This window comes from Aulonocara sp. 'chitande type north' Nkhata Bay, linkage group LG18 (assembly GCF_057382095.1).
Source record: "Aulonocara sp. 'chitande type north' Nkhata Bay isolate Kocher_YH1m ecotype deep benthic linkage group LG18, A_spYH_male_GT1.1, whole genome shotgun sequence".
Taxonomy (NCBI): Eukaryota; Metazoa; Chordata; class Actinopteri; order Cichliformes; family Cichlidae; genus Aulonocara; species Aulonocara sp. 'chitande type north' Nkhata Bay.
This window is the reverse complement of record NC_141361.1, coordinates 3,875,609-3,899,512: the sequence shown is the minus strand read 5'-3', so window position 1 is coordinate 3,899,512 and position 23,904 is coordinate 3,875,609. Positions and strand designations below refer to the sequence as shown.

The 23,904-nt window shown below is 44.7% G+C and overlaps 1 protein-coding gene across 2 annotated transcripts in view; it reads right to left on the bottom strand.

The window, feature by feature from the left end:
• Positions 1-23,637, bottom strand: part of adcy8 (adenylate cyclase 8 (brain)) — a 127,976-nt gene extending 104,339 nt beyond the window's left edge. The window contains exon 1 of one of the 2 annotated variants that reach the window (XM_086273318.1): positions 21,510-23,637. In XM_086273318.1, coding sequence (XP_086129444.1) covers positions 21,510-22,409 — 900 coding nt within the window. In that variant the 5' untranslated portion in view covers positions 22,410-23,637. The remainder of the gene's footprint in view (positions 1-21,509) is intronic. The other variant, XM_086273319.1, reaches the window with a different exon arrangement.
• Positions 23,638-23,904: the final 267 nt, after the last annotated feature.

Here is a 23,904-nt window from a genome sequence, read left to right as displayed (position 1 = left end):
TACAGAGTACAACGAAATTGGAGTGCCACTCCCTTGGTGCAAGTTTCAATAATAAATATAAATGTAAAATATAAAAAGTACAAAAAAAACAATAGTAAGTACTCAAACAATAGTATGTACAATATATACAGGATAGCAGCATTAATATAATGACAGTATGAATAGCAGCATAATATAATGACAGTGACGGTATGGAATAGGTTCAATTGTTTTTGTGCTTATTTACTACGGTGATAGCTCTGGGAAAGAAGCTATCCCTGAATCTGTTTGTCCTGGTTTTATGTGACCTGTACCGTCGGCCTGACGGTAATAGTTCAAACAGTTGGTTGCTGGGGTGAGAGTGGTCCTTGATGATATTGCCAGCTCTGCTGAGGTACCGAGAGTTTGCAGTGACCTCCAGGCTGGGCAGAGAGCAGCCAGTGATCTTCTGGGCTGTGTTGATGACCCTCTGCAGTACTTTCCTGTCTGCAGCTGAGCACCCTGCATACCATGTTGTTATGCCATACGTTAGGATGCTCTCTATGGTGGCTCTGTAAAATGTCACCAGCAGCCTCTCCTCCAGGTTGTTCCTCCTGAGCACTCTCAGAAAGTGGAGACGCTGCTGGGCCTTTTTAACCACCGCTGTAGTATTTGCAGTCCAGGAGAGGTCATCAGATATCTGCACGCCCAGAAACCTCATGGAGTGTACCCTCTCCACACAGCTCCCGTGAATGTAAAGTGGGGCCGGGTCTGCTCTGCCCTTCCTGAAGTCCAAGATAAGTTCTTTAGTTTTCGTGGTGTTCAGTTGGAGGTTGTTAACTGAACACCACTCAGTCAGTCTGTTGACCTCATCTCTGTAGTCTGACTCCTCCCCCCTTGAGATGAGTCCAACCACTGTGGTGTCATCCGCGAACTTTATGATGGTGTTTGAGAGATGGGTAGGGGAGCAGTCGGATGTGTAGAGCGTAAACAGGAGGGGACTCAAAACACATCCTTGTGGAGACCCGGTGCTGAGTGTGATGGTGCTGGACCGGTGGGGGCCGAGTCTGACAGACTGTGGTCTATTTGTCAGGAAGTCCTTGATCCAGAGGCAGATGGGGGTGGAGAGTCCCAGGTGAGACAGTTTCTGGACCAGGATCTCCGGGATGATATGATTGAATGCTGAGCTGAAGTCCAGAAAGAGCATTCTCACATAGCTTCCTCGGTGCTCCAGGTGACTCAGCGCAGTGTGGAGCGCTATGGTGATAGCGTCCTCGGTGGAACGATTTTTCCTGTAGGCAAATTGGTGGCGGTCCAGAGTGGGAGGCAGACCGGCCCTGATGTGCTGACAGACCAGTCTCTCAAAGCACTTCATCACTACAGGCGTAAGTGCAACAGGCCTGTAGTCATTTGGGCTGGCCACAGCTGTCTTCTTGGCGATGGGGATGATGGTGGAGGTTTTGAGGCAGGGCGGGACGGTGTTTGATGACAAGGAAAGGTTGAAGATTTTAGTGAAGACTCCGGTCAGTTCGTCAGCACATGCTCTGAGAACCTTTCCATGTATTCCATCAGGACCTGCCGCCTTCCTGGGATTCACTGACCTTAGAACACACCTCACTTGGTGCTCCCTAAGTGTTAGTGTGCCAGTGCTGGGGGCGGGTGGAAGTGGTGTGGCAGCTGAGGGCTTGGTCGTCTCAAAGCGGGCGAAGAAACGGTTTAGATCCTCAGCCAGTGAGGCATCAGTCCTAGATGTCGCCTGGTTATTGCTTCTGTAGTTGGTAATGTGATTGATCCCCTGCCACATTTTTCTGGGGTCGTTGTCAGCAAAGTGATCTTCAATCCTCCTCCTATAGGCAGCCTTAGCTTTCCTGATGCCTCTACTCAGGTCTGCCCTGGCCGCCCTATACGCAGCCCTGTCCCCTGACTTGAAGGCAGTGTTGCGGCTTTTTAGGAGGGATTGCACTTCGCTATTCATCCAGGGTTTTTGATTTGGAAACACCCTGACCCTTTTGTTGACGGTGACATTGTCAATACAGTTCCTGATGTACGAGAGTACAGTGTCCGTGTACTCCTGGAGGTTGTGGCTGGAGAATAAATCCCATACAGTTGTTGAGAAGCAGTCCTGCAGTTGAGAAAGGGCTCCTTCAGGCCAGGTTTTTATTGTCTTTGTCTGGGGCTTTGTTTTTCTCAGCAGGGGGGTGTAGGTGGGGGTGAGGGACATGCAGAGGTGGTCAGATCCAGCCAGGTGGGGGAGGGGTGTCGCTCTGAAAGCATGCCTGATGTTTGAATAGACATGGTCCAAAGTGTGTTCTCCTCTCGTAGCAAAGTCCACGAACTGGACAAATTTAGGAAGCACAGTCTTTAGGCACGCTTTGTTAAAGTCGCCGGCGACAATAAAAACCCCATCGGGGTGGGCAAGCTGTTGTTTGTTTATGGTGTTGAGCAAGAGGCTGAGAGCCGTGCTAACGTTAGCATCCGGCGGTATATAAACAGCTATCACAATAACTACTGTAAACTCCCTCGGGATGTAAAAAGGTCTGCACGAGACTGCCAGAACCTCCAAATCAGGAGAACAGTGTGTGTGAATGATCCTGCTGTTACAACACCACTCGTTATGCACGTAAACACATAGCCCCCCTCCTCTGCTTTTACCTGAGTTGCTGTTTCTGTCATGCCGGTGTAGCGTGCGGCCTGCTAACTCGACTGCAGCGTCGGGAATCAGCGGGTGAAGCCACGTCTCCGTAATAAGAATAATGCTGCAGTTACGTGCAAAGCTTGTGTTGGCTATCTGTAGCTCCAATTCGTCAAGTTTGTGGGTGATGGATCTGGCGTTCGATAGGAAAAGGCTCGGAAGTGCTGGCCGGTGTGGATGTTTGCGTAGCCTAGCGTCTGAGCCCGACCGGCATCCCCTCTTCTGCTTTCTTTCCCTCCGTCGCCTTCTACGCTTGCTGGGCGGGCAGACCATCCACGGTGACCCTGGCGGTCTCGCTATCTCCACCAGGATGTTGCTAAGGCATTGGTGTGTGTTACGTCAGAATAAAAAGTAAAATTACTGCACTGAAAGTCAGCCTCCAACGATCAGGTTAAACTTAAATGCACCAGGATCGGTTTCCATTTTTTCCTGGAGGGCAGCTGATGCTAAGATAATGCCAGAAGAGCTTTTTAAAAGAGCTGACTTTAACATTTTGTCAGTCAGAGCTGCTGGAAGAGGTGGAGGCAGAGATTGAGGGTCAGGCTAAAGGCCAAATGCTGGGAAAAAAACATCTTTGACAGATGAATCAATACAAGATGCAGCCACACCGGCAACAAGCTTTTTCCAGAAACATTTAAAAGCTGCTTGTTCTGCAAAGTTTGTCCCTGGTGGCCACCGTACAACTAAGAACCAATTAAAGGAAAGCAAACATCTCACAGTCTCACTGTGATGTTTCCCTTCTACGGTTTTCGGGCATCACATCAGTTTCGATGTATCCTGTTATCATCACATTTCTTTCTCCTTTCTTCTTCTCTCATTTTGGACACGTCTGTCGTTTAGAGTCACCTTTCTGAACACCTTCCGTTTTCACATTTCAAACAGATAACAGTAATCCAACATTAATCTCGTTAAACGCTGACCCCAGAGGAGAGCGGCGAGAGATGCTGGCTGCCACTCCGGTGCTATGAATAGATTACCGCTGGGAGGTAATCCTGGCTGAAATCATCCTCGATGTGAAGAATAAGCTGTAAATCGCCCTCGCTCTGAGCTTAAAACCTCACTCAATATGCTCTCAGACTCAAACAGGGCAAATGTTGATGCATATCACACCAGCTTTGGAACAGCAGGAGAAATAAATACAGCCAGCTGAGGATGATGCCTTCAAGGGGAGAAAGATATGCTTTTTGGAGAACTAATGGGCACGACGAGCAGGGATCTGGCTTTTATCTGCAGAATTTTAAAAACACATTTATGATTGAGAAAACTTTTAATAGCATTTAGATCCAACAAATATCCATTTTGGAGCCACGAAGTGCAGCCAGCGTGTGTTTGCTGCCTGACAAATTGTACAAGAATAAAGTTTGACAATTATAATTTAAAATAAAATAGGATAGAAAAAAGCAGAATAGCCACTTTATTGTGATTTGGGACATACACCAGCACATCAGAACGAAATATCGGTGCATTCAGCCTGATGTTGAAATAGAAATACATCTCAGAATATAAATCAACATAACTGAGGTGAGTAGCTGTCTGCAGCTCCTCACACACACAGAGAGGAGCTGACGAGCAGATGAACAGCTTCTGTTTGTGTCAGTGCCACAAAATATAAAACAGTGAGAAGCTGACAGCAACATCCCCTCGCATGACCGCAGTTTGCAGGTAAGCGGTGAACTGCTGCTATCATGTAAAGAAAAGCTGCTGACTCTATGCTATTAGCTTCCTCCGTGCTACGTTAGCTCGCTCGCTAGGAACCAGGAAAGAAACAAAGAAGAAAACAGAAGCGGACTGAGCAGACATAAATCACCGACGCCCAGTGGAGCTGTCCGAGTCAGCGTCACAGCGACAGCAAACCCAACTCCGATCGTTGCATGCAGAGCAAACTGCCTTTTTAACAATCGTGGCCCATCCCATGTTGAGAGAACAAGTGCTGCTGTTAATGCTTCAGCCTGTAGCTTTTATCGGGCTTGTTGTAGTTAACAGGACGAGTCAGCGATAGGTGCCACCTCCAAATGCAGTCTGGCATCCCACTTCCACTCATTTGCCAAAGATTCACACACATTATCCAGTTAAGTTAGCTAAATACAGATGGCATGTAAATAAAACGTTAACCATAATATTGCTCTTTCTTGTTGTTTCAGGTCACTCCTCCAGAGAGACGAACTGCTCCAAGAGAAAAGGTGTGTTTGTTACATAAACCTGAATGTAGGTGTGGGAGGATCTCCTGATTCGATGAGGATGGATGGGTCTCTGCGCTGAGACCCGGCAGTGATCATCCCTACAATGTGTCATCCTTAACCTCCAGCAACAGCACAGGAGAGGTTTCAGGGTCAGACTGCCCACCACGGCGTCCATCAAATTCATCAGCTGGTGTCTTTGTGAGAGATAATCGATACGCCTCGTCTTTTAACCTCCTGACCCAGCCCCGAGACACAGCTACGCTTAATTAATACGTCCACGCACAGAGTGGGAGGGACACTGGGAAAAACAACACAGACAGTAGCACCAGTGTTACCTGTTTATTACGAGGATCAAACATCCTGAACCCTGCTCTGACTACTAGCGATTTCGCGTTTTCTTTCGTGAGTAAATGGATTCACCAAGAGTTTCAGAGAAGTTGACCTCTCACTTGGATTCTGAGGTCGACGTCACCGGGATTTAAAGCTATCCGAGATGTTTAGTAGTTACACCCAGGCCTATAAATTGTGCACTATCTATAAAAATGACTGTAAGTCTTAAACAGTCAGCGCCATATTTTTATGTAAAATCAAATGTGAGGTGCCAGTTTGGTCTGACCTGCAGCCCTCTGCTGCATGTCTTCCCCTGCTTTCCGGGGGGGGGGGGGGGGGGGTGTACAGAGGCAAGATTGCAAAGGTTGAATCATATTTTGTATCCATGTCCTCCTGCTTACCTGCCACAGGGGCAGCTTGCTTCCTTCGGCTCCTCCTGGAGAGACACCGAGGCTTTCCAGACCTAGTTGGAGAGACTTCATCTCTGCAGCATGACCTGGTCCACTCTGGGGTCTCCTCCAGGTTGGTTGTGACCAAAACAAAGCTGCCTCCTTTCAGTGTGGAGGAGCAGCAGGTCTACTCTGAGCCCCTCACAAACAAACAGCCTCCTCTTTCCTTTTTTTGCATGAAGCAATAAAATGACTAATTGTTCCACCCATGTCTATAAACTGGAAGCTGTAAAGCACTGCATGCATCAAACTGGGGCTTTTAGTTTTCTGTATCTTTCTGCAAGCTGCAGGTGAACTGCCTTCTGTTGACTTTGAAACTACTGGTTTGGGGTCAGAAAAACTCTTTGATCAGAACCAGAAAAGCATCATGGACACACTGACAAAAGCACATTCTGCTCACACTCTGCAACTAGTGTCCAAAACCCTTTTTGAGTTTAAAATTAATTAAAATTAATGTTTTAGAATTGCTGCCTTACATTTACCAGCCAAGATATAATAACCAGTAATTAGGTTCAGTCAGCAGTTCAGACGCAGGAACACAAAGAGAAGCCTTCATTGAGATGAATGCCTGGCTGATAATGGAGGCAGGAATAGGGTGAGTGCTGACTCAGCGTTTGGCAAGAAATTAGAAATGACTCGCAGGTAACTCTGAAGGTCGGTGTGCAACACTCTGGAGCAAAACTGGCACGTTTCAGTTTAGATTTCAGTGAAAGTTTAGAAAAAGAACAAACTTCAGTGAAATGGAGTAAAAATGAAAACCTCCCATGTTCCCTGGCGGCACTTTCAGAACTGGCTGTGCTGCTAGTGTGATTTATCAGGTCAGGACACTCTTCTGGCACTTAAAGTTCACAAAAATAGGTTTAAGAGCCCGGAGCAGAAAGCAGAGAAAGGAGGAAATGAGTCGCTACGAGGTGTCTTTTTTTTTTATCGCTTCGTATCGAGCCAAGACTCAGGGGCAGTAATTCTTCAGACAAACTATTTCATTTGGTCTTACTGAGGACGAGACCGGAGGAGTCAACAAGGTGAAAAACGGTGGCCGAGGCCAAAACTGCCCCCAGTGAAGTTTGTTATAGGAAATGAGCCAGAGCAAACATAAAGGTCTTCATTTTTTCCTGTCTTTAAACAAACCTGAGCAAAGACAAAGCAATGTGTTATAGCTCGTATTAGTCTGCTGCCTTGAACCTCTTAGAAAGTCTCTCAACTACAAGGCTGTGCTGCTCTCTGTATAAACCGGTTCTTGTGATGCAAATTTCCAAAACTATGTTCACACATTGCTGTCAAATAAAGAGGTACGGGTTACCCCAGAAACTCTGACCTTTACTGGTCCAACTCTGGGTGTTTACAGAAGCTTTGCTGACACATACTTGAAGCAGCTTCTTGACGGTTGCAATGCAATCGCATGGCAGGATGCTGTAAACGGATCGAACTTCAGTCAGGAGAACAACTGAGATGATCCATCCACAAAGAGGTTAGTCATTAATATACTGCTGCGTGGGCTGGGCTGTAGTTACATCGTAAGGTTTTAAACTGAGCTTTAAAATGATAAAAACCGAGAGAGACAGCGATCACTGACTGTATTTAGAGGCTTGTTCTGATTAAACAGAACAAAGATACAAAACATTAAAACATGTTAAAACCTCGACAGCCTTAATAAACACAGAGTAGTTTGGACCCTGCAGCAGGGTTCATCACGTCATCACTTATTTGGTTATTACCGTTCTGACATAAACGGTAGTAACCAGACCGAAAAGCAGCGCACATTTCGGTGCTTTATTTCGGTGCTTTTTTTTCCTGAGCTGTGGTACACTTTAGATTCTAGCCAATCATTTTACGTTTCCGAGGATAGTAGGCGGGGCCAGGTACGTACGTTCTGTTAGAGCAGAGCTACAGATTAAGTGCTTTAAGCTGATACTGTGATACTGTCAAAGGAGGTAACACCTCAAATCCGATGAAACACCTGGCGACGCATAGCGTTTTTTTAAAAGCCGAGAAATGCGCCGTATTTGATAGCTTGCTGCGAGACCTCATACCGAGCACATCTACTGCGGGTGTGGTGCCTGTTATCGGACCCGGAGTTAGCAACATCCCCCAAAAACCCGAAGAGGAGAGTCCTGGCCCCTAGCCCTGCCAGTGTAGCAGAAATGATGAGGATGATGATGCAGCAGCAGCCGTTCTTCTCTGCGTGAGTAGCTTAATGTTGTTCGTGTGTAATTTACGTTGAGTAGGCTAACCACGTTATTACATTAACGCATGTAAGGTGAACTAGCAAACATCATCATAGCTACATGCGGCTGTCTTCTTGTTTGATGGCAGATACTCCCTTCACCCTGGACAAAAAGGCTAAAATGACCAAAGAAAAAGTGGAAAACAGTTAAACATGAGAGGTTTAGGACAAAGTTTGTGTTTTTTCCATTGTTTAAGCACTGCTTCCAGCCAAGAGTGATACCATATATGCCCCATAGCTGCAGAAAAGGCTAACATTGTTATCTTTTTACAAAAAAAACAGCTGAACATGAGGTCTTTGGACCAATTTTGTGTTCTCCATTCTTTAAGCACCGGTTTGAGCACCGTTTAAGCACCGGCACCATTTCAAAAGTACCGGTTTGGCACCGGTATCGGATAAAACCTAAACGATACCCATCCCTACACTTGACCCACATGCAAAAAATGCAAATTAAGGACGTCTTAAATTATTTTACAAGAATTACACTCTTCCCTACTTTAAATAGTCCCCTCATCTTGTTTGAACAGTACATGTGTAATTACTTTTGCTGCTTTCTAAGTTGATGGAAACCCTTGAGTTCAGCGAGCATTGCAGACAGAGCAATGAGACAGAAAGACTGTAAAAGCTTTTGCTTCTCAAGTCATTTTTAAGCAACGCCTGGAAGGTCACTGCACAAGAATGCCACCGGAAAACTGTGCCATTAAAAGCTCAAAAAGCTGCAACTGATGGCCCTGATCCTTCATCAAATATTAAGAGAGGCTGAGTGCAGTGTCTGGTAACAACAAGACTGTCTGAGATCAACCGCATGAAACCACCGAGGAGGGTGAAAGGGAGGCGAGGGGTGGCTGGGGGAAGGCTGGAGTCAGTGATTCGTCCCTCTGTGCCCGCCTGCCCCACACCCCTCCTCCCTCCAAAATATTTTTCAGCGAGCTGAGTCAGTCTGAAGACGCCTGACTGCACACGGAGGAAATGTCTGCAAAAGCAAAAGAAAGAGGAAAGCTACAGATGACAGCAACACTTATGAGGTCACTATGACTCCACATAGCAGAAATTGTGTCTGGATCAACATGGCTGCCCATCACTGTCAATCTCTTCGGGGGTTCGGAGAAGCAAAGGTTCTGCCCAGAAGTTCAGCCTGTGGGAATCTACTGTATTAAAAGCTACGAGGGTAAAGGGCCTCTGCATAACATCACTGTTATTAATTACACGAGGCCCTGAACCGCAGCGTTGCTGGCATACAGTGCAAGCTACCGTCAGTCGAAACAGTGATGAGACTCTCCTGTACTGTTATCCTGCAAGATTATACTGTATGTACTATACTGTGAGCCACGTATCTTGTACTGCAGCTGGGAAAACGGTGTGTATACTGGATAGTCTGTGTCAGGGAGCAAGTCATTTGTTGATGTTCATCATTAATGAGCTCAGATCCTCAGATAACATTATCGGGTGTTTCTAAATGTTAAAACTGGGAGCAGCGATGTGTTGAGGCATCTGGGGGCTCGCAGAAGTCTCACATACTCAAATATTTCATCAAGATCCATAAAAAAGAAGTCATCTTAAAGCAGTGGTTCCCAAACTTTTTTTGCTAGGCCCCCCTATGTTTTACAAGAAAATCCCCCCCCCCACCCCACCTAACACCCCCCACACAAACACAAACACATCCTCCAACCACACACACCCATGTTTTGTTTTCAAACTCCACTGCGGTTTATTTCACACCTAAACATTCAGTAAACACAAATACAAGTAATCTGCAATAAATTACAGGTAGTAATAAAAGAAACTACAAACTCTTTTACGCTGCGTCCGCACCTACACGGGTATTTTTGAAAACGCAGCTGTTTCTGTGCGTTTGGACCTTTCGTCCACACGTAAACGGCGTTTCGAATCACCGAAGATTTTTTTAAACCTCCGTTTTTGCGTTTACGTGTGGACGAGGAATACAGAGTTCGTCACGCAACGTCAAAGGTATGTGCCTTTTTTCACGTCAGCTGTCCGCCACGTTATTGTTTACATGAGATGAATTGCAGAATGGCAGATAGAGACAAAATACTGTTAATCTGACTGTCTGCAGTTTTACACGCTTACATATACACACGCAGTTACTGTCCCTCCATTTAGAAAAGCAGAGGCGTCACGGTGTGATTATTTTACATGTAGTTGTTTTTTTTTCCTGTGTAATAATGTTCAACATTGCTATTAATACATTTTTCAAAAAATCCCTCTGCAAAATGGGTTCAAAAACATAAACAACTGTTGGATACTGTTTGTCCGTGATTTGAACAAATCGTGGCAGGATCAGCCTGATGTTATTGGTATCCCACTGTAACTTTACTGTATAAAGAGCTCACATCTCCAAAATGTCAGGAGTAGTTAGTCATTACAACAAGTGTTTGTGAACTACAAATCAAGAATGTGGGATCCTGTTTGTCCGTGATTTAAACAGCCCAGCGCTGCTCCCGACGAAGGGAAAACCAATTCTGCAGGGAGACCTACCTCAGCACTTGTGCAGGTGAAGATTTGCTTCACCATATTTTCTAGTCTTTGGCTTAGAATGAAGTTGGTTTGGAAACATATTCAGCGATGCTTCATCTCCTGCTTTGCGTTTGTGTGAGCGCCCGTGCTAGCAGTGTCCAAGCCTTGTTTTTTTGTTTTTTTTTCCCTTTTCATGCCGCGCCCCCCCTGCAATGGCTCTGCGCCCCCCCTAGGGGGCGGGCCCCACACTTTGGGAAGGTCTGTCTTAAAGTATATTAACAACAAGTTGGGGATGGGCTAATTTTTTAAGGCACAATAGAATTCAGACAGCATTTAAAATGTGAAAAAACTTGTCACATAATACACATTTAAATATGTATTAAATGAGTTCACACATCTGCATTAACATATCCATCACCTTCCTGAACCTTGCCAGGGGGCATTCCTGGCTGTTTTTGGGAAAACAAAGATGGAGGTAACGGATGAAAAGACTCCACAGAATATCTTCCATGTTTTCCAAGTGGAAGAATAACTTTTTATAAACATCTTTTCAAAGGAGCTTTGAAGTAGGGCTGGGTCTCGTCACGGATTTCTATAATTGATTTGATTCGATTTCAGTATCAGTACATATCTATATTTTTATCATGGTAGAAGCAAAACAGCCGAAGTAAGAGGGAATTTATGATGATGTTTATCAAAAGTGAAGCGTAGTTTCGATCGTCTTTTGCTGCTGGTTCAGTGAATTTTGGTCAGAGAGTGACGAAACCTGCAGCAACAGAATCTGTGAGCTGTCGGCGTGTCTGTGCACGTGCCGTCGGGTGAACGATCCACGCTTTGTGTTTACATCTTTGTGAGGATCCGTTTACCTGCTCTTTAATCGTTTGCTTTTTTAGCTGTTTGGTGGTTGTTGAAATACTTCTGTCAGCTTTTACCTGAGATTGTGGCATTTCTGGAAAAATACATTTATATTTAAAAATTCAGGATTTAATGATTTGATATCACTTTATTCAAGCTAAAATCGATTTGAATCAGCGAAATCTATATTTTAAACCCACCCCGATTTTTAAGGCAATCCATATTGCTCATTTTGGTACCTTTTTAATATATGAACATTATATATCTTGATATAAATATGTATTGATATATATAATCTGGTCTTCTGTAATGGAAATACAAAGATTTACATTTTTGTTTAAGGACATTTGAGGATGACTTCGCTTGTTATTCATACACCACTTCATGACTTCAGGCTGGACACAGACGGCAGAGCCGATCCTGCTTCTGCTGTCAAAACCTTCCAACGAGCCACCGCTGGCACCAGATGAATAACCACCTCAATCAAGCGCACACAGTAATATACAAAATGACTGCGTGGGGGTAAAACCTGTGATTTATTTCCACGTGCAGACGCAGCTGTGAGAAATTACACTTTTTCCCAAACAGCTTTTATTTGGCGCTTTGTTTTTATGTTGTAGAAAATGGGTTGGCTCAAATCGGCGGATGAGGTCGTGATCAGCCAGTGGTACCGAGATGCAGTCACAGAAAACCTGATCAGCGCTTTCTTACGTAACGCCCAAAATCAAAAATGTAAATGAAAGCAGAGAGAGATGAAGCCAATGTCTTTGAAAAGGGTTGTTAACATTCAAAGCCTTTTAAGTGTTCAAACAGACAAAAAATTCTCCTCTCAGGGATAGAAAATGCATGCACGTTGTCTCGGTATGAAATCCAAACTTCTCTATCTCCTCCGTGCAGCCGGCGCTCTAGGTAAGCTGACTTTGACCTTGAAAGAGGAAGCTGCAGCGAGCGGGAGAACAGCTAATCGGCGGGTACGAAGCTCTCGCTGTGTGTGTGTGAACAGAGAAAATAAGACACAGTGCTATTGACAGTTTTATAACACTCTTAGCTCCATGCAAACTCTTCCCTGACACCCAAACACACACATTATCATTCACATGCATGCTCCTTCACTGGCCAGAACAGGCTAATCTGTTATTTACTGATGCCCCTGTTCATTTAACAGCAAGAAAGAAGACTAAATGACCTCTGCACAAAGGCAGCTGTCAATACAGCCATGATTGGAAAGCCAGAATTGGGTCTGCTTGGAGTCTTTTCAGCGGGGGGGAAAAAAAGCCACAAGTCGATATGAGTATATTGTTTAGACAGTGAGAAGATGGGGCATGACGGTGTGAAGGTTTTAAGGGAAAGGCAGCAGTCAATACCACAGCCTTCGACAGGAGGGACACAAAGGATGTGGGGCCAACAGGGGCCCAACGAGACTCTAAAGAGACCGAGGTGGATCGATGGAAGTTGTTTTGAGTCTGACAGAAAGATTCAGTGGTGAATAGTGACAAAGAGACTTTTGGAGACTTTTAAATCCCTCGGTAGCCCCACCCTAAAGACTAGTAATAAATAACTAGTAAAATCATTTGAAAAATTAGCATCATGTTCTATTCACAAGGACTTGAAACTAGCGACTGAAACCATAAACATGTCAGGAAAGTGTTTACTCGAGTCAGAGATCAAGTTACAGGTGGGGTCATAGATTTCTATACATTATGATTTTTTGCAGGATTTGCCCCCTACTGGTCATTAAAAGAATTTAGTTTATTATATGCAAAGTTTTGTGTCCTCATTTGTCTTTAACATAAATCAGCACGTATCATAAATCCATCCACCAGACTACTTCCTACAGTAAGGATGAGATGCTCTCATAACCACAAGCCACCTCACAAAATGTCCTCAAAAGCCACTGAAATGTTTTTGTACCTATTTAACTTTGTGCTTCTGGCAAGTGTGATAAATCCTCAGCTTCCTTCATCCAATCTCATTCCCTTATTGTCTCTTCTCTCTGTATAATTGTTGATCTGGATTTTATATTCTGTTCACAACATCCTCGCGCAAACATAATTAATAAGAGCAGATTAGCACCACTTGAGTTCAGGATGTTAAATTTCACAGCGTGTCGAGTCTTCCTAACCCCAGGAGTTCAGTATGAGCCGTCCTAATCCTCCCTCTGCTGCTGCGTCCATCCAGCTGCACCGCCACCACGTCACTGCAGCCGAGTTAAGACGAAACATGTTAGGCGCCGATCTCAGAGGTCAACTAATACAAACTCGCCACGCTAAACTAATCCATCCGGCCCGCTGACTTTCCAGCGAGATAACACTTATAATAATGACACAAGCTAAGACTTATCACAGCATGAGTGGAAGCTAATTAATAAAGTCATTATTGAACTTCAAAAACACTCCTGCATGTCAGTAACTCAGACTTTCATTACACTGAGGCAGAAATCTGAGGGTTGAACAATTTAAAGTCCTGTAAAGAAAACGATTAATTTGTCTTTTGGTGAGATAATATGTGATAAAAACAACGCCTGTTGGCCACAGGTTTGATCACTGAGACACTTAATGAGGCAGTAAAATAAAACCAAAAACAAGTTTGATCCAGATTACCATCATTTTGTAGCTTGCAACTTTACGCAAAAATTATTTTATAGAGCTACAAAATAACTTCTTGATTATTTTCTTGAGTATTGAGGAGTTTTGGTTTGGTTTATTAAAACCTCTTCATCACCATGTTTTTGCAGTCTTCATGATGTGTGCTGCAGGTCTTTTTGATGTTCTTCAGTTTGTTGTGTTTGTTAGTTTGCTTTGTGCTTGTCTTTCAGTTTCTGTTACAATGTTCCTTTCCTGTCTCCTCTCTGTTCCCTGTGTGTAGTTACGTTTCTGTCAGTGATGTTCCCTTCCTGAGTTCTTCCTATTTTATTTTGGTAGTCTTCTGTCTCGTGGACATGGTATTTACTTTCTCCCGTCTCCTTTCCCTGATTGGTCCCAGCTGTGTTCCCTGGTGTTTTTACCTCCCTAATCACCTTGTGTGTCTTGATAACGCTTGTTTCCCATAGTTCCTGTTTCCTGTGCGCACCGCTCCCAGCATCTCTCTATGATGTTTATTCCTGGACTTTGTTTTTGCTACTTAGTGAAGGTGAAGTAACCATGGTAACTTCGCCTTCAATAAAAAGGTTGTTTTTAGTTGATACCATCTTGCCCGTGAGTCTGCATTTTGAATCATCTCCTGATTCACTAATCTGACAACATGTCTTCAAATATTGTGAAACCCAAACAAATTTAGCTTAATGATAAAAGAAACGTAAAAAAGTATCAAACATTTGACTCTCATTATAAATTGTGGCAAAACAATTGCTACATTATCTTTTATTAACTTTTGACTAAATAACTGATTGACAGTCACTGTCGCTCTGTTTTGTGTTTCGGTGGTTAGGGAGTGAAAGCTGGAGCGATGTGTTTGCATATATATACAAAAAGATCCTATAAAATCATTTAAATGATAAGTTCAGTGACTCGATGATGGCAGCTGAATGATGAGGACATGCACCGCTGCACCCACCCAGTCTTCTAACAGGGAAATGAAAGACTAAACTTTCAAAATAAGAGCACAGGGACTATTCACTTGTAATTTACTGGCCTTAGTGTAACACTCAGCTGAATCTAAAATAAAGCTAGTGCTAAATCTGTGCAGTTTTTTCTTACTACCGCTCAGTATGTCTGATATACCTCTAACTCATGGTTTCTTAGAAATCCCAAGAAGCTTGTTAATCAAAGAAATGTTTTTCTTATAAGCAGTGGATCAAGCTAAACACATAATGTGATAAACATGTTATAGTATTGCTCCAGAGTTACTGAAGGGGGATAAGTGATTAGTGCAACCATGACCTATTGACAGAAGTGAATGGAAACGCTTTCATGGCCTGCTGAGTCTATGAAATATCAGAGGTTTTATTGAAAAGTCATTAAACTGTAATCAATTACTGCAAAGCATAGCATCAGCCTCTGAATCCAGCTTACAGCAGCCTCTTTAAAACTATCGACCTCCGACACAGAAAAAGCTCGCTGGTTCGGTGGCAGCGAGCAGAGCGACAGCTGAACCCCGCCGGGTGGGGGAGCTGGGAAATGCACCCTGAGCTACACAACAACAGCCAGTCAGTACAGCCTACAGCCAGCTGCACAGCTTTAGTCAGCTACACAGCCACACAGAGGCACGAGCATTCAGCAGCTCACGAGGTCGAGCCTGTGACGGCTGGTGGTTCAATCCCTGGCAATAAGTACCAGGCCATTTACACCAGTGGGAAGATAAGGCCTCACACGAGATCACATGAATCTCACTGAGCATGCTCAGAGAGCTTTAATGCTGCAGCACTTAGAATTCCCAAAAAGTCTGTGAGCTACTATAAGTGACAAATTTAAGAAAACGAAATCTTTGACCCTTCAGTGAGGCTCTGTTACGCTGTGGGTTGGGTCCACTACGGTCACTGCAACATCAGTACAGTCATGTTCTGAGTGCCAGCCTGTATCCTAACACCTTCTTTAGGGGACTGTGGACCCATGCAAAGCTGGACGGTGAAACCTTCAACAGTGATAAAAAACATGATCAACATAAAGTCAATGGAGCTCATTTCATCCACGTTTTGACAGACAACACAAAAGGCCAATGATAATGAGAACAGCGCCGTGCTGAACCAATCGTGTGGTTGGAATAAAATCTCAGGAGTAAAAGAAAAAAACCTTATGCCTGAAAAAAATTTGTGATTTTATTTATACGGTTATATTTATCGATATCGACTGATACTAAAAACATTATTGCAATAAGAGTTTTTTCCCTATCGACCAGCTGTAGGTTCATCCCTCCAGTAGAATTCCAGAGACGCATGCAGACCATACGCTGCATCCAGCGACTGGACTTTTTAAACATCTGGCTGTTATTCTCCTACTGTTGCCTTTGAACAAACCAAATAAAGATGACCTTGTTTTATTTCAGTGTCTCTAATGCATTTGCAGTCATTTATGACTACATTTATACTACATTTGTTTTTAAAACCATTTTCACACATGCACCCAAAATCTGCCAAACATTACCGAAAGGGGTGGATGTCTGGCTAGTCTTTAACCCGCCAGCTCTATAGCACAAAGCCTGTGAGATACTAGATTGCACCAGTATGGGAATGGTAAAGCTAATATTCCAGTGCATCAGAGCATTTGCTGCTATCGAGTGGGTGACATGTAAGCAGGTAGCTCCCTCACCTAAACCAGTATTTCCAGTAATTCCTGGGGTAATGTCACTCTTTCCAGGATGCATATCTATGTCAAATCCGAACAATAATCCCTTCTAAGTTGGGCAAAGCCTCACCTATGATCAAATATACATGCAAGTCTCTGTTTATAATTTAGATGTATTCTGCTAACAAACGGTCAAAGAAGCTCACCGAAGAATTACCCGAGAAAGATAATTCAACGAGCTCTAAAGCATTCAAACACTGAATGGTATCATCACCATAAAATGCCAAAGATTCAAAGCATTTAAGTTAAAGTCAAATCTAAAACTGTGAAAATTACACACATATATATATATATACCTGTCCAAGCTAAGGAGTCCAAACCACACATACACAGTTAGTGAATTCATAATGATGGACAAAAGCAGGTCCGCACCATCGGCAACAAAAAGCCAATTTAATGATCGACTAACTGTTTAGCTCAGTTTTTATTATACAAGAGAACAAAATGTGAAATTAAAAAGAGCTCAAGCAACAACAAAAATACGTAATGATGCTTATAAAGCCTGAAATACCCGAATCTGACAAAGAAGATAAAAAACAGTTTAACATTAATCCTCTTTCCAATACTGAGAACTGCTGAGCTGAGAGCTAACAAACTGTGCCACATTGTACTTTAAAGTGCAAATCATCACCTTATTTCAAATATAGTGGTTTCCCTTCGACTGCTGAACACAGAAAAACTTTAAGAAGCTGCAGAGTTTGTGTACGATACGTCCTTGACAGCTGAATGTGCCTAACAGCACGATAGTCATCGATAGTAACGAATCCAGCTGCAGTCAGTGAAGCAGCACTTCTGCTGATTGCTGATGTTCTGACCTGAGTTTTTACTCTTTTCTGTGGTAGCTTTGAGTTATAGCAGAAAACTTGACCTCTGACCTTGAGGTTGAGGTCACTTAGTTTCAAACTTGTCCGAGATGTTTAGTAGTTGAACCTGGGATATCAATTTGAAGCTCCTATGTCGCCTCATTCTCGAGTTATCTCATTGACAAACTTGGCTTTCCACGCCACCCGCTCATCAGCTCACCAGCAGAGTAACAACAATACCCCAGCAGCCTTTTTCAGCCGATGGGTAACAAATATGACTCCTCAGCCGAAGTCATAAAAGGTAACAATAAGCCTACAGGCTACAGATTTGATGACTTTCTTTCCAGCATCACAGCTCAAGCTGAAATAAACTGTGAGTGAAGCTTTCAGAGCCCCCTCCCCCCGCGGCTTATAACAAGACAATATTGTGATTTTTAGCAAAAAATTACTGGAAAAACTGTTTTATCCTAATCATCTTGTTTTCATTATCGGAAGCCAAAATCTTAATTAAAATTAAAATCCAATTAATCTCCCTGCCCTACTGCAGGGGGTATGTTCAGTTTTCATCTCTGAGTCAGACTCCATAAACTGTCTAAGCAAGTTTTACTGGGAGCTGCAGGGAGTCCCATGTTTCCCCAAATCTTTCCAACAGAGGTGAAGACAGAAAAGTGAGCACAGAGCCACAGTGGACACATTATAAATTAACCTGAATTATCCTTCCAGACCAGAGACACGCTGTGTGTATGCGCTTTGATCTGTAGCTTTGGGCTTCATGTTGTGTGTTTGTTTCTGCATAACCCTAAAATAATGCATTTCAAGACCAAGTATAAGAGCTCTTCATCGAGTTGCCCGTCACATGTTCGTCTACGCTCCTTTCAAGTATTACAAGTCACTCTGGGAAATCTGCCAGACATGAAAGAGCTGACGGCTGATTTATAAAATATATTTCGTAGCTAATTGCTGATGTGAGGAGCTAATTCTGAAATGAGATGTGCACAGCACTCGAGAGCATTTCACACTCATCTTAAAAGAAATACGTCAAGTCAAAAGAAAACACATCTGAGAGGCTGTGTGACGTTTTCATCAGACCGAAGACTCATAATCACAGGCAGTTAAACTCACTGAATAATCCACCTCAGGTGAGAGCGTCTACCAGCGCACACACAACCATCTGCAGCATCTCTGTTTTTGCTTCTTTGATGTTTGTTGTTGCTCCTCACTACACACTTCGAGAAAACACACATTTTTTTTACAAAGGAACCTATTGTGATAACAATATAACACATTGATAACACATTGCATGAAATTTCCAAAAGCTATGCATCTTTCAGACTTTTAAACAGCTGATTCCTAAAATAAAGCGTTATTATGATGGCCAGATTAGTCAAACCAATGCTATAAAAACAAAAATCATATTATTTGCAGTATAGCAACATGACTCCTGGACTGACACAAAGGTTTCTAAGAACAACAAGTATGTAAATTATGCCGTTCTTACTTTATGACAGTTCTCCATAAAAATGATTCCCATTTACAAATCCAAAGCGAGAGACTTTAAGCTCTGCGTTCTGCTTTTCCTGGTTTTCTGTCATATATAAACTGTTCCAATGATGGATATTAAACCAAGTTTCAAATAACGAGGAAACTGAATCAAAGTGAGCAAAAAAGCAGCTCAGGATTCAGACTTTTTTTTTACTCTTGCCTCGGTATGATGTCATACTGAATGGATGTCCCTAATATGATGGGAGCCAATCAGAAATGTTGATCTAGCGGGAGGGTGACGTCCACGAATGGACAAAATGGGCCTAGAAACGAGCAGAGCAGGTCGTCTGTAAACCGAAACCAACAGTTCAGGGACGTCTGCAGGATGTGGAAGAAAACCTCTGACCAACCCAACAATTTATCTCAGCGCTCACACGACAATCCTCAGACTCTGTTAGCACCAAACAAACCACGTTGTCAGAATTCAACTGATGAATAACAACGCTGACTTGAACTTTCACTCGTGACAGCAAACAGGAAGAAAACAAAGCACAAATGGACGGCATTTAAAAGCTTTTTTTTACTGAACACACAAAGTGCTGCAATACAAACCACATTCACTTCTTCACACTGCATTTATTATAATAGAAATACACCACATTATCGTAGAGAGGCACCAGTGATGTTAGGGCCAGTTTCTGAATGAAATCATTGGCTTTCTGATTAATGGAAAACACTCTCGATACCTCCTGAGCTTTTCAACGAGATAAAAGAAAAAAGGGAGTCAAATATTTTAGTGTGCAAACCATGCAGTGAAAGGTTTAACTTGCAATTATATCATTTCAGCACATTACTGTGGATTACTGCAGGGTTAGCACTTGGTCGCCAGTACCAGGACACACTCACTGACTGCTTTGCATCAATTCATAAAATCCCTAAACTTAAAAAAGAAAGTTATCCCTTTGCCTGCATAAATCTCAAAATAACAATTTAATCCTGCCAAAGAGGTTCAAGAAGCTTCAGTGGTTCAGATTATCTGTCTGACTGTTTGTTAGCAGGATTACCAAACGTTATGGGCAGATTTCTGTACATTTTTCACCAAAATTATGATTGATTTCATTTGGGAGTCAAACTGGATGTGGAGCCTGGACATTTTGGAACGATTCTTTACTGCAGCAACATGGACCCAGCTTTGAGATTTGAATGTTTTTGACTGTATAGGTCACAACAAACAAATAAGCAACTGATTTGAAATTTCCAAAAGCAGAACAGGACGCAGGCTCCGCTCCTGCGGAAGCAGCTTCCTGTTTGGGTTCAGAAGACACCCTGTCTACTTTTAAGATCCAAACTTTTAATTAAATTCAATTAAATTGGTTCAACTTTACATACATATTTTCAACAACATTCGCCTCAAGATACTTTATATTGTAAGATAAAGACCCTGCAAAGTTAGAAAGAAAATCCCAACAATCAGTCAGCCCCCTATGAGCAAGCAGTTGGGAAAAAGTGGGAAAAAATAATTCCCTTTTAAGAGGAAGGAACCTCCGACAGAACAGAGGCACCTATTTTTACCTGCCTATGATTAATAGTTCTGTTTATTGTTTGTCGTTTCTTCATCAACCCCCTACATGTAACAGCAAATAGCTAAAACAGAGTTCTTCCTCCCCAGTGTCGATGCTCATATTGTTAGTGTTGTCTGTCTTAGATTGTAGAGTCTTTACCTTATAAACACAAACACAAACTGAACTGAAATAGAATTTAAGTTTCAGTCTGTAAACCGAGAGCCGTGTAAAGCAAAGATTCCACAAAACGAGCTGAGAAATCAAATAGTTGAGCTGTAACATCTCCCTCCTCGAGGGAAAGTTCAACGACAGGCCACTAATGGATTACAGCAACATGCCGCTCACTCTCTCGCCATCAATCAGATACTAAGTAGCAACAAAACTGCTCAGAATCGTGTTCTGCTTCATTAGCTTGCGTTGTTTACTTCCACATCTGATGATCAGCTCTTCAGTCGATGTTGACAGACTGCTGCGGTTATTTGAAGCTTTCTGAGAGCTCTGTGTTCATTTCTTGGTGCTTTCAGGGACTCAGACATATATGATGATGGTGCCATAAGACAGTCTGACAATCAAAGGCAAGCACATTTAGAAATATCACCCTCTCGGCTGTTCACCTGCACACTTCCATATGAAGCATCTGACTCTAAAAGACCTCCTGGAATTTGATGCATTTTTACCAAAAAAGATTAAAGTTATTGTTTTCACCCGCAGGGGGCGCTAAACCTATGTGGAGCTCAGCTGCATTTCAGGCCCTCCTTTGTGTGTGTGTGTGTGTCTGTGTGTGTGTCTGTATGTGTTGGACAGCTCCTGGTGCTGAAACCTGCAGCACTCTGAGGCAGTCACACCAGGCTGCTGTCACAAACTGACGCATTTCATTATTAAAACACGAAAAAATCAAACCACCTGAGCCAGAGTCGGGGAAGCACAGGCGACACAAAACATCTCAGGTAAATTCACACCTGGTCGTGGAGTCTACGACTGTAATTGTGCGCTCTAAAAGACGGGAAAACACACGTGCCAGCTGCACATAAACTGACTGTAGGTTTGGAAAGTGAAACATCATCACACAGCTGAGAGTTCCGGTAAATATCAGCGCTCCGTAAAAAGATAAAGTTTCAGGGAGGAGAAAGAGGAAGATAAAGCAGCTGCTTCGGGCAAACGAAAGAAGACAGAGCAGAGGAATGTAGGAGACGTGAAAGCAGGGTATGTCGAAGGCTCACCTGGTTGCTGGAGAGCTGCACATTCTTGGAGATGAGCAGCTGGACCAGGATGTGAAGCCCCGAAGTGAACAGGCCGGCCAGGATGGCCCAGGTGAGCGGCAGCGGCAGCATGCTGTAGGTGGCGAACAGAGTGAAGAGAACGTACCCCACCCCGTCGCCCAGCAGCCCGTAGCCCAGCCCTGCCGCCAGGATCTGCGTGGCCATTGCCACCCAGGTGACCACGCCGCTGTACTGCAGGTAGCTGTGCGACGTGGTGTCCTTTCGCACCACCACTAAGGCACAAATAACAACTTCGATGCCCGTGAAGAAGCCCAGGAGCGTCCCCTTGATGGGGTCCATGGGGATGGAGGCCAGGGTGAGGTGCAGCACCAGCAGGGTGAGCTTGGTCACCACGTCCAGGATGTTCATCACCACCACCGACTTGCGCCTTTGGCCCAGGAAGTAGCGCTGGTACAGCCGCTCCAGGTCGCGGGACTTGAAGGAGTTGCGCAGCGTGGGGAAGATCACGCCCCGATACGTGTAGCCCCAGTTCAGGAAGAAGTCTGAGTTGCTCGGCGCGCAGTCGATCTGCAGGAAGCCCAGGTCGCTGCTGGCGCGCTCCGGGAACACTTTGGTCCCGCCGTTGTTGTGCCGGTCTCCCACCGACGTCCGCCCTGCCGACTGCTTCCGCGCCCCTTGGCTCGGGTCGTAGGGCTCGTCCGGCCCGATGCCCTTCACCCCTCCCCCGCCCTGCTCGTGGATGAAGCGCTGCTCGGTGATGTGCCGCACCGCGTTCTGCCACAGCAGCCGTTTGGGTCGCGCGCTGCCGCTGCTGTTGCTGTTGTTGCTGCTGCTCGGGGTCTTGTTGATGGTGTACAGCTCCTCGCTCGCGCTGGAGCATCGGACCTCTGACAGCTCCATGGCAGCTGCCACCGCGCGCGCTGGTCCCGTTTGTCTGTGTGTGTCTTCGCCGCACTGATTACAGGCTCGTAACCCACCCTTCCCGCGCGTTAAGGAGCTCGGCGATTTTGGGGGAGACAACGTCCTCTCGTGCGCACTGAACTGGGGGCGCGTGCTTCTCTCTTGGGTTGGAGGTCATTGTCGCGCGAACGATTCCAAAAACGAAAAAAACCCGCACAGAAATCCTACTGGAAAGGAAAAACATCTCCAAGATGAACCGCGCGCATCGTCAGAAGCGTCTCAAAACAACAATAACAACAACAATCACCGGGTGGCGTGTCCAAGCTCGAGCCACCAACCGTCCGCACCATCGGGGTGCCGCGGCAATCCAGGAGCGGGAAAAACGAGGCGGGGACACGAGGAGTGCACGCGGCACAGAGACCAGATTTCCAAATGGCTCGTGCGTCGTTGGCACAGCTCGGTCCGCTTTACCGTGCCATGGCTGTCCTATCTGCGCCTGCAGCACGAATATTCACATTAATTCCAGTCTTCTGTCTTCTACACATGCACACACACACGCGAGTACACAGATCCAGACAGCGGTGAGGTCAGCAACTCAGAGAGGAGCAAAAAAACACGAAAAAACATCCAAAAATCTTGTTCTCTTAGAAACTCGGCGACGACTCAGAAATATCAACTTGTTGTTGCGCGCGAGACTCCAGATTAAAGTCGAGAGCGCGAGCCACTCAACCCTCCTCAGGCCTCCCCATCGAAACGGGGGGGATGCAACACCTGGCTGTGAGATCTGAGAGAGCCGCCCTCGGTCACAATCCTACCCGCTTCTTTCTGAGAGGACGGCGCGCGAGACGGAGAGCGTCTCCATGGGAAGCGTCCAGTAAATAATGCCTTCTGCCTCCGCGTGCTGTGCGCGCGAGGCTGACAGAGAGCGAAGCCTCCTTCCTCCTCCTCCTCCAGTTCCTCGTCCTCCCGCGAGCCGTCTCTCTCCGCGTGAGACCTCCCGGGTTTGGCTCTTTCTCCTTCTCCTCCTCTTACTCCTCCTACGGTGTTTTTTTTTTTTTTTTAAAGGGCGTGCAGTAGCACCCGCGTGGAGTTGATTTGCAGAGAGCGGGAGACTGGTCAGCGAGTTGCACCGGGGGGCGAGCGTGTCAGCTACGCTCCAGTTTGACGTCACACCTCCGCGCGCGCGTGTGTGTGCGCTCCCCTCATCTTAACCGTCCCTATCATCCCACGCTCTTCTCCTCCTTTGTCTTTTTTCCTTTCTCTCCCCTCCATTGTCTGCCCCCCTCCTTTTACTCTCTCTCTTCTCAGCTGCCCAAATTTGGGATTAAACGGTGTCGCTTAAGCATAGCCTACACACTGTTTATGATTTCCCTGGGCTGCTCTGTAGCTTCCTATTATCCTCTGTCATATTTACATACTGCTGCAGTGGAGGAGGCTCGTTTTAGTCCAAGCCTCAACCTCCAGGGCTGTAAAACGAAGCCAGTGCAGAAGTGGA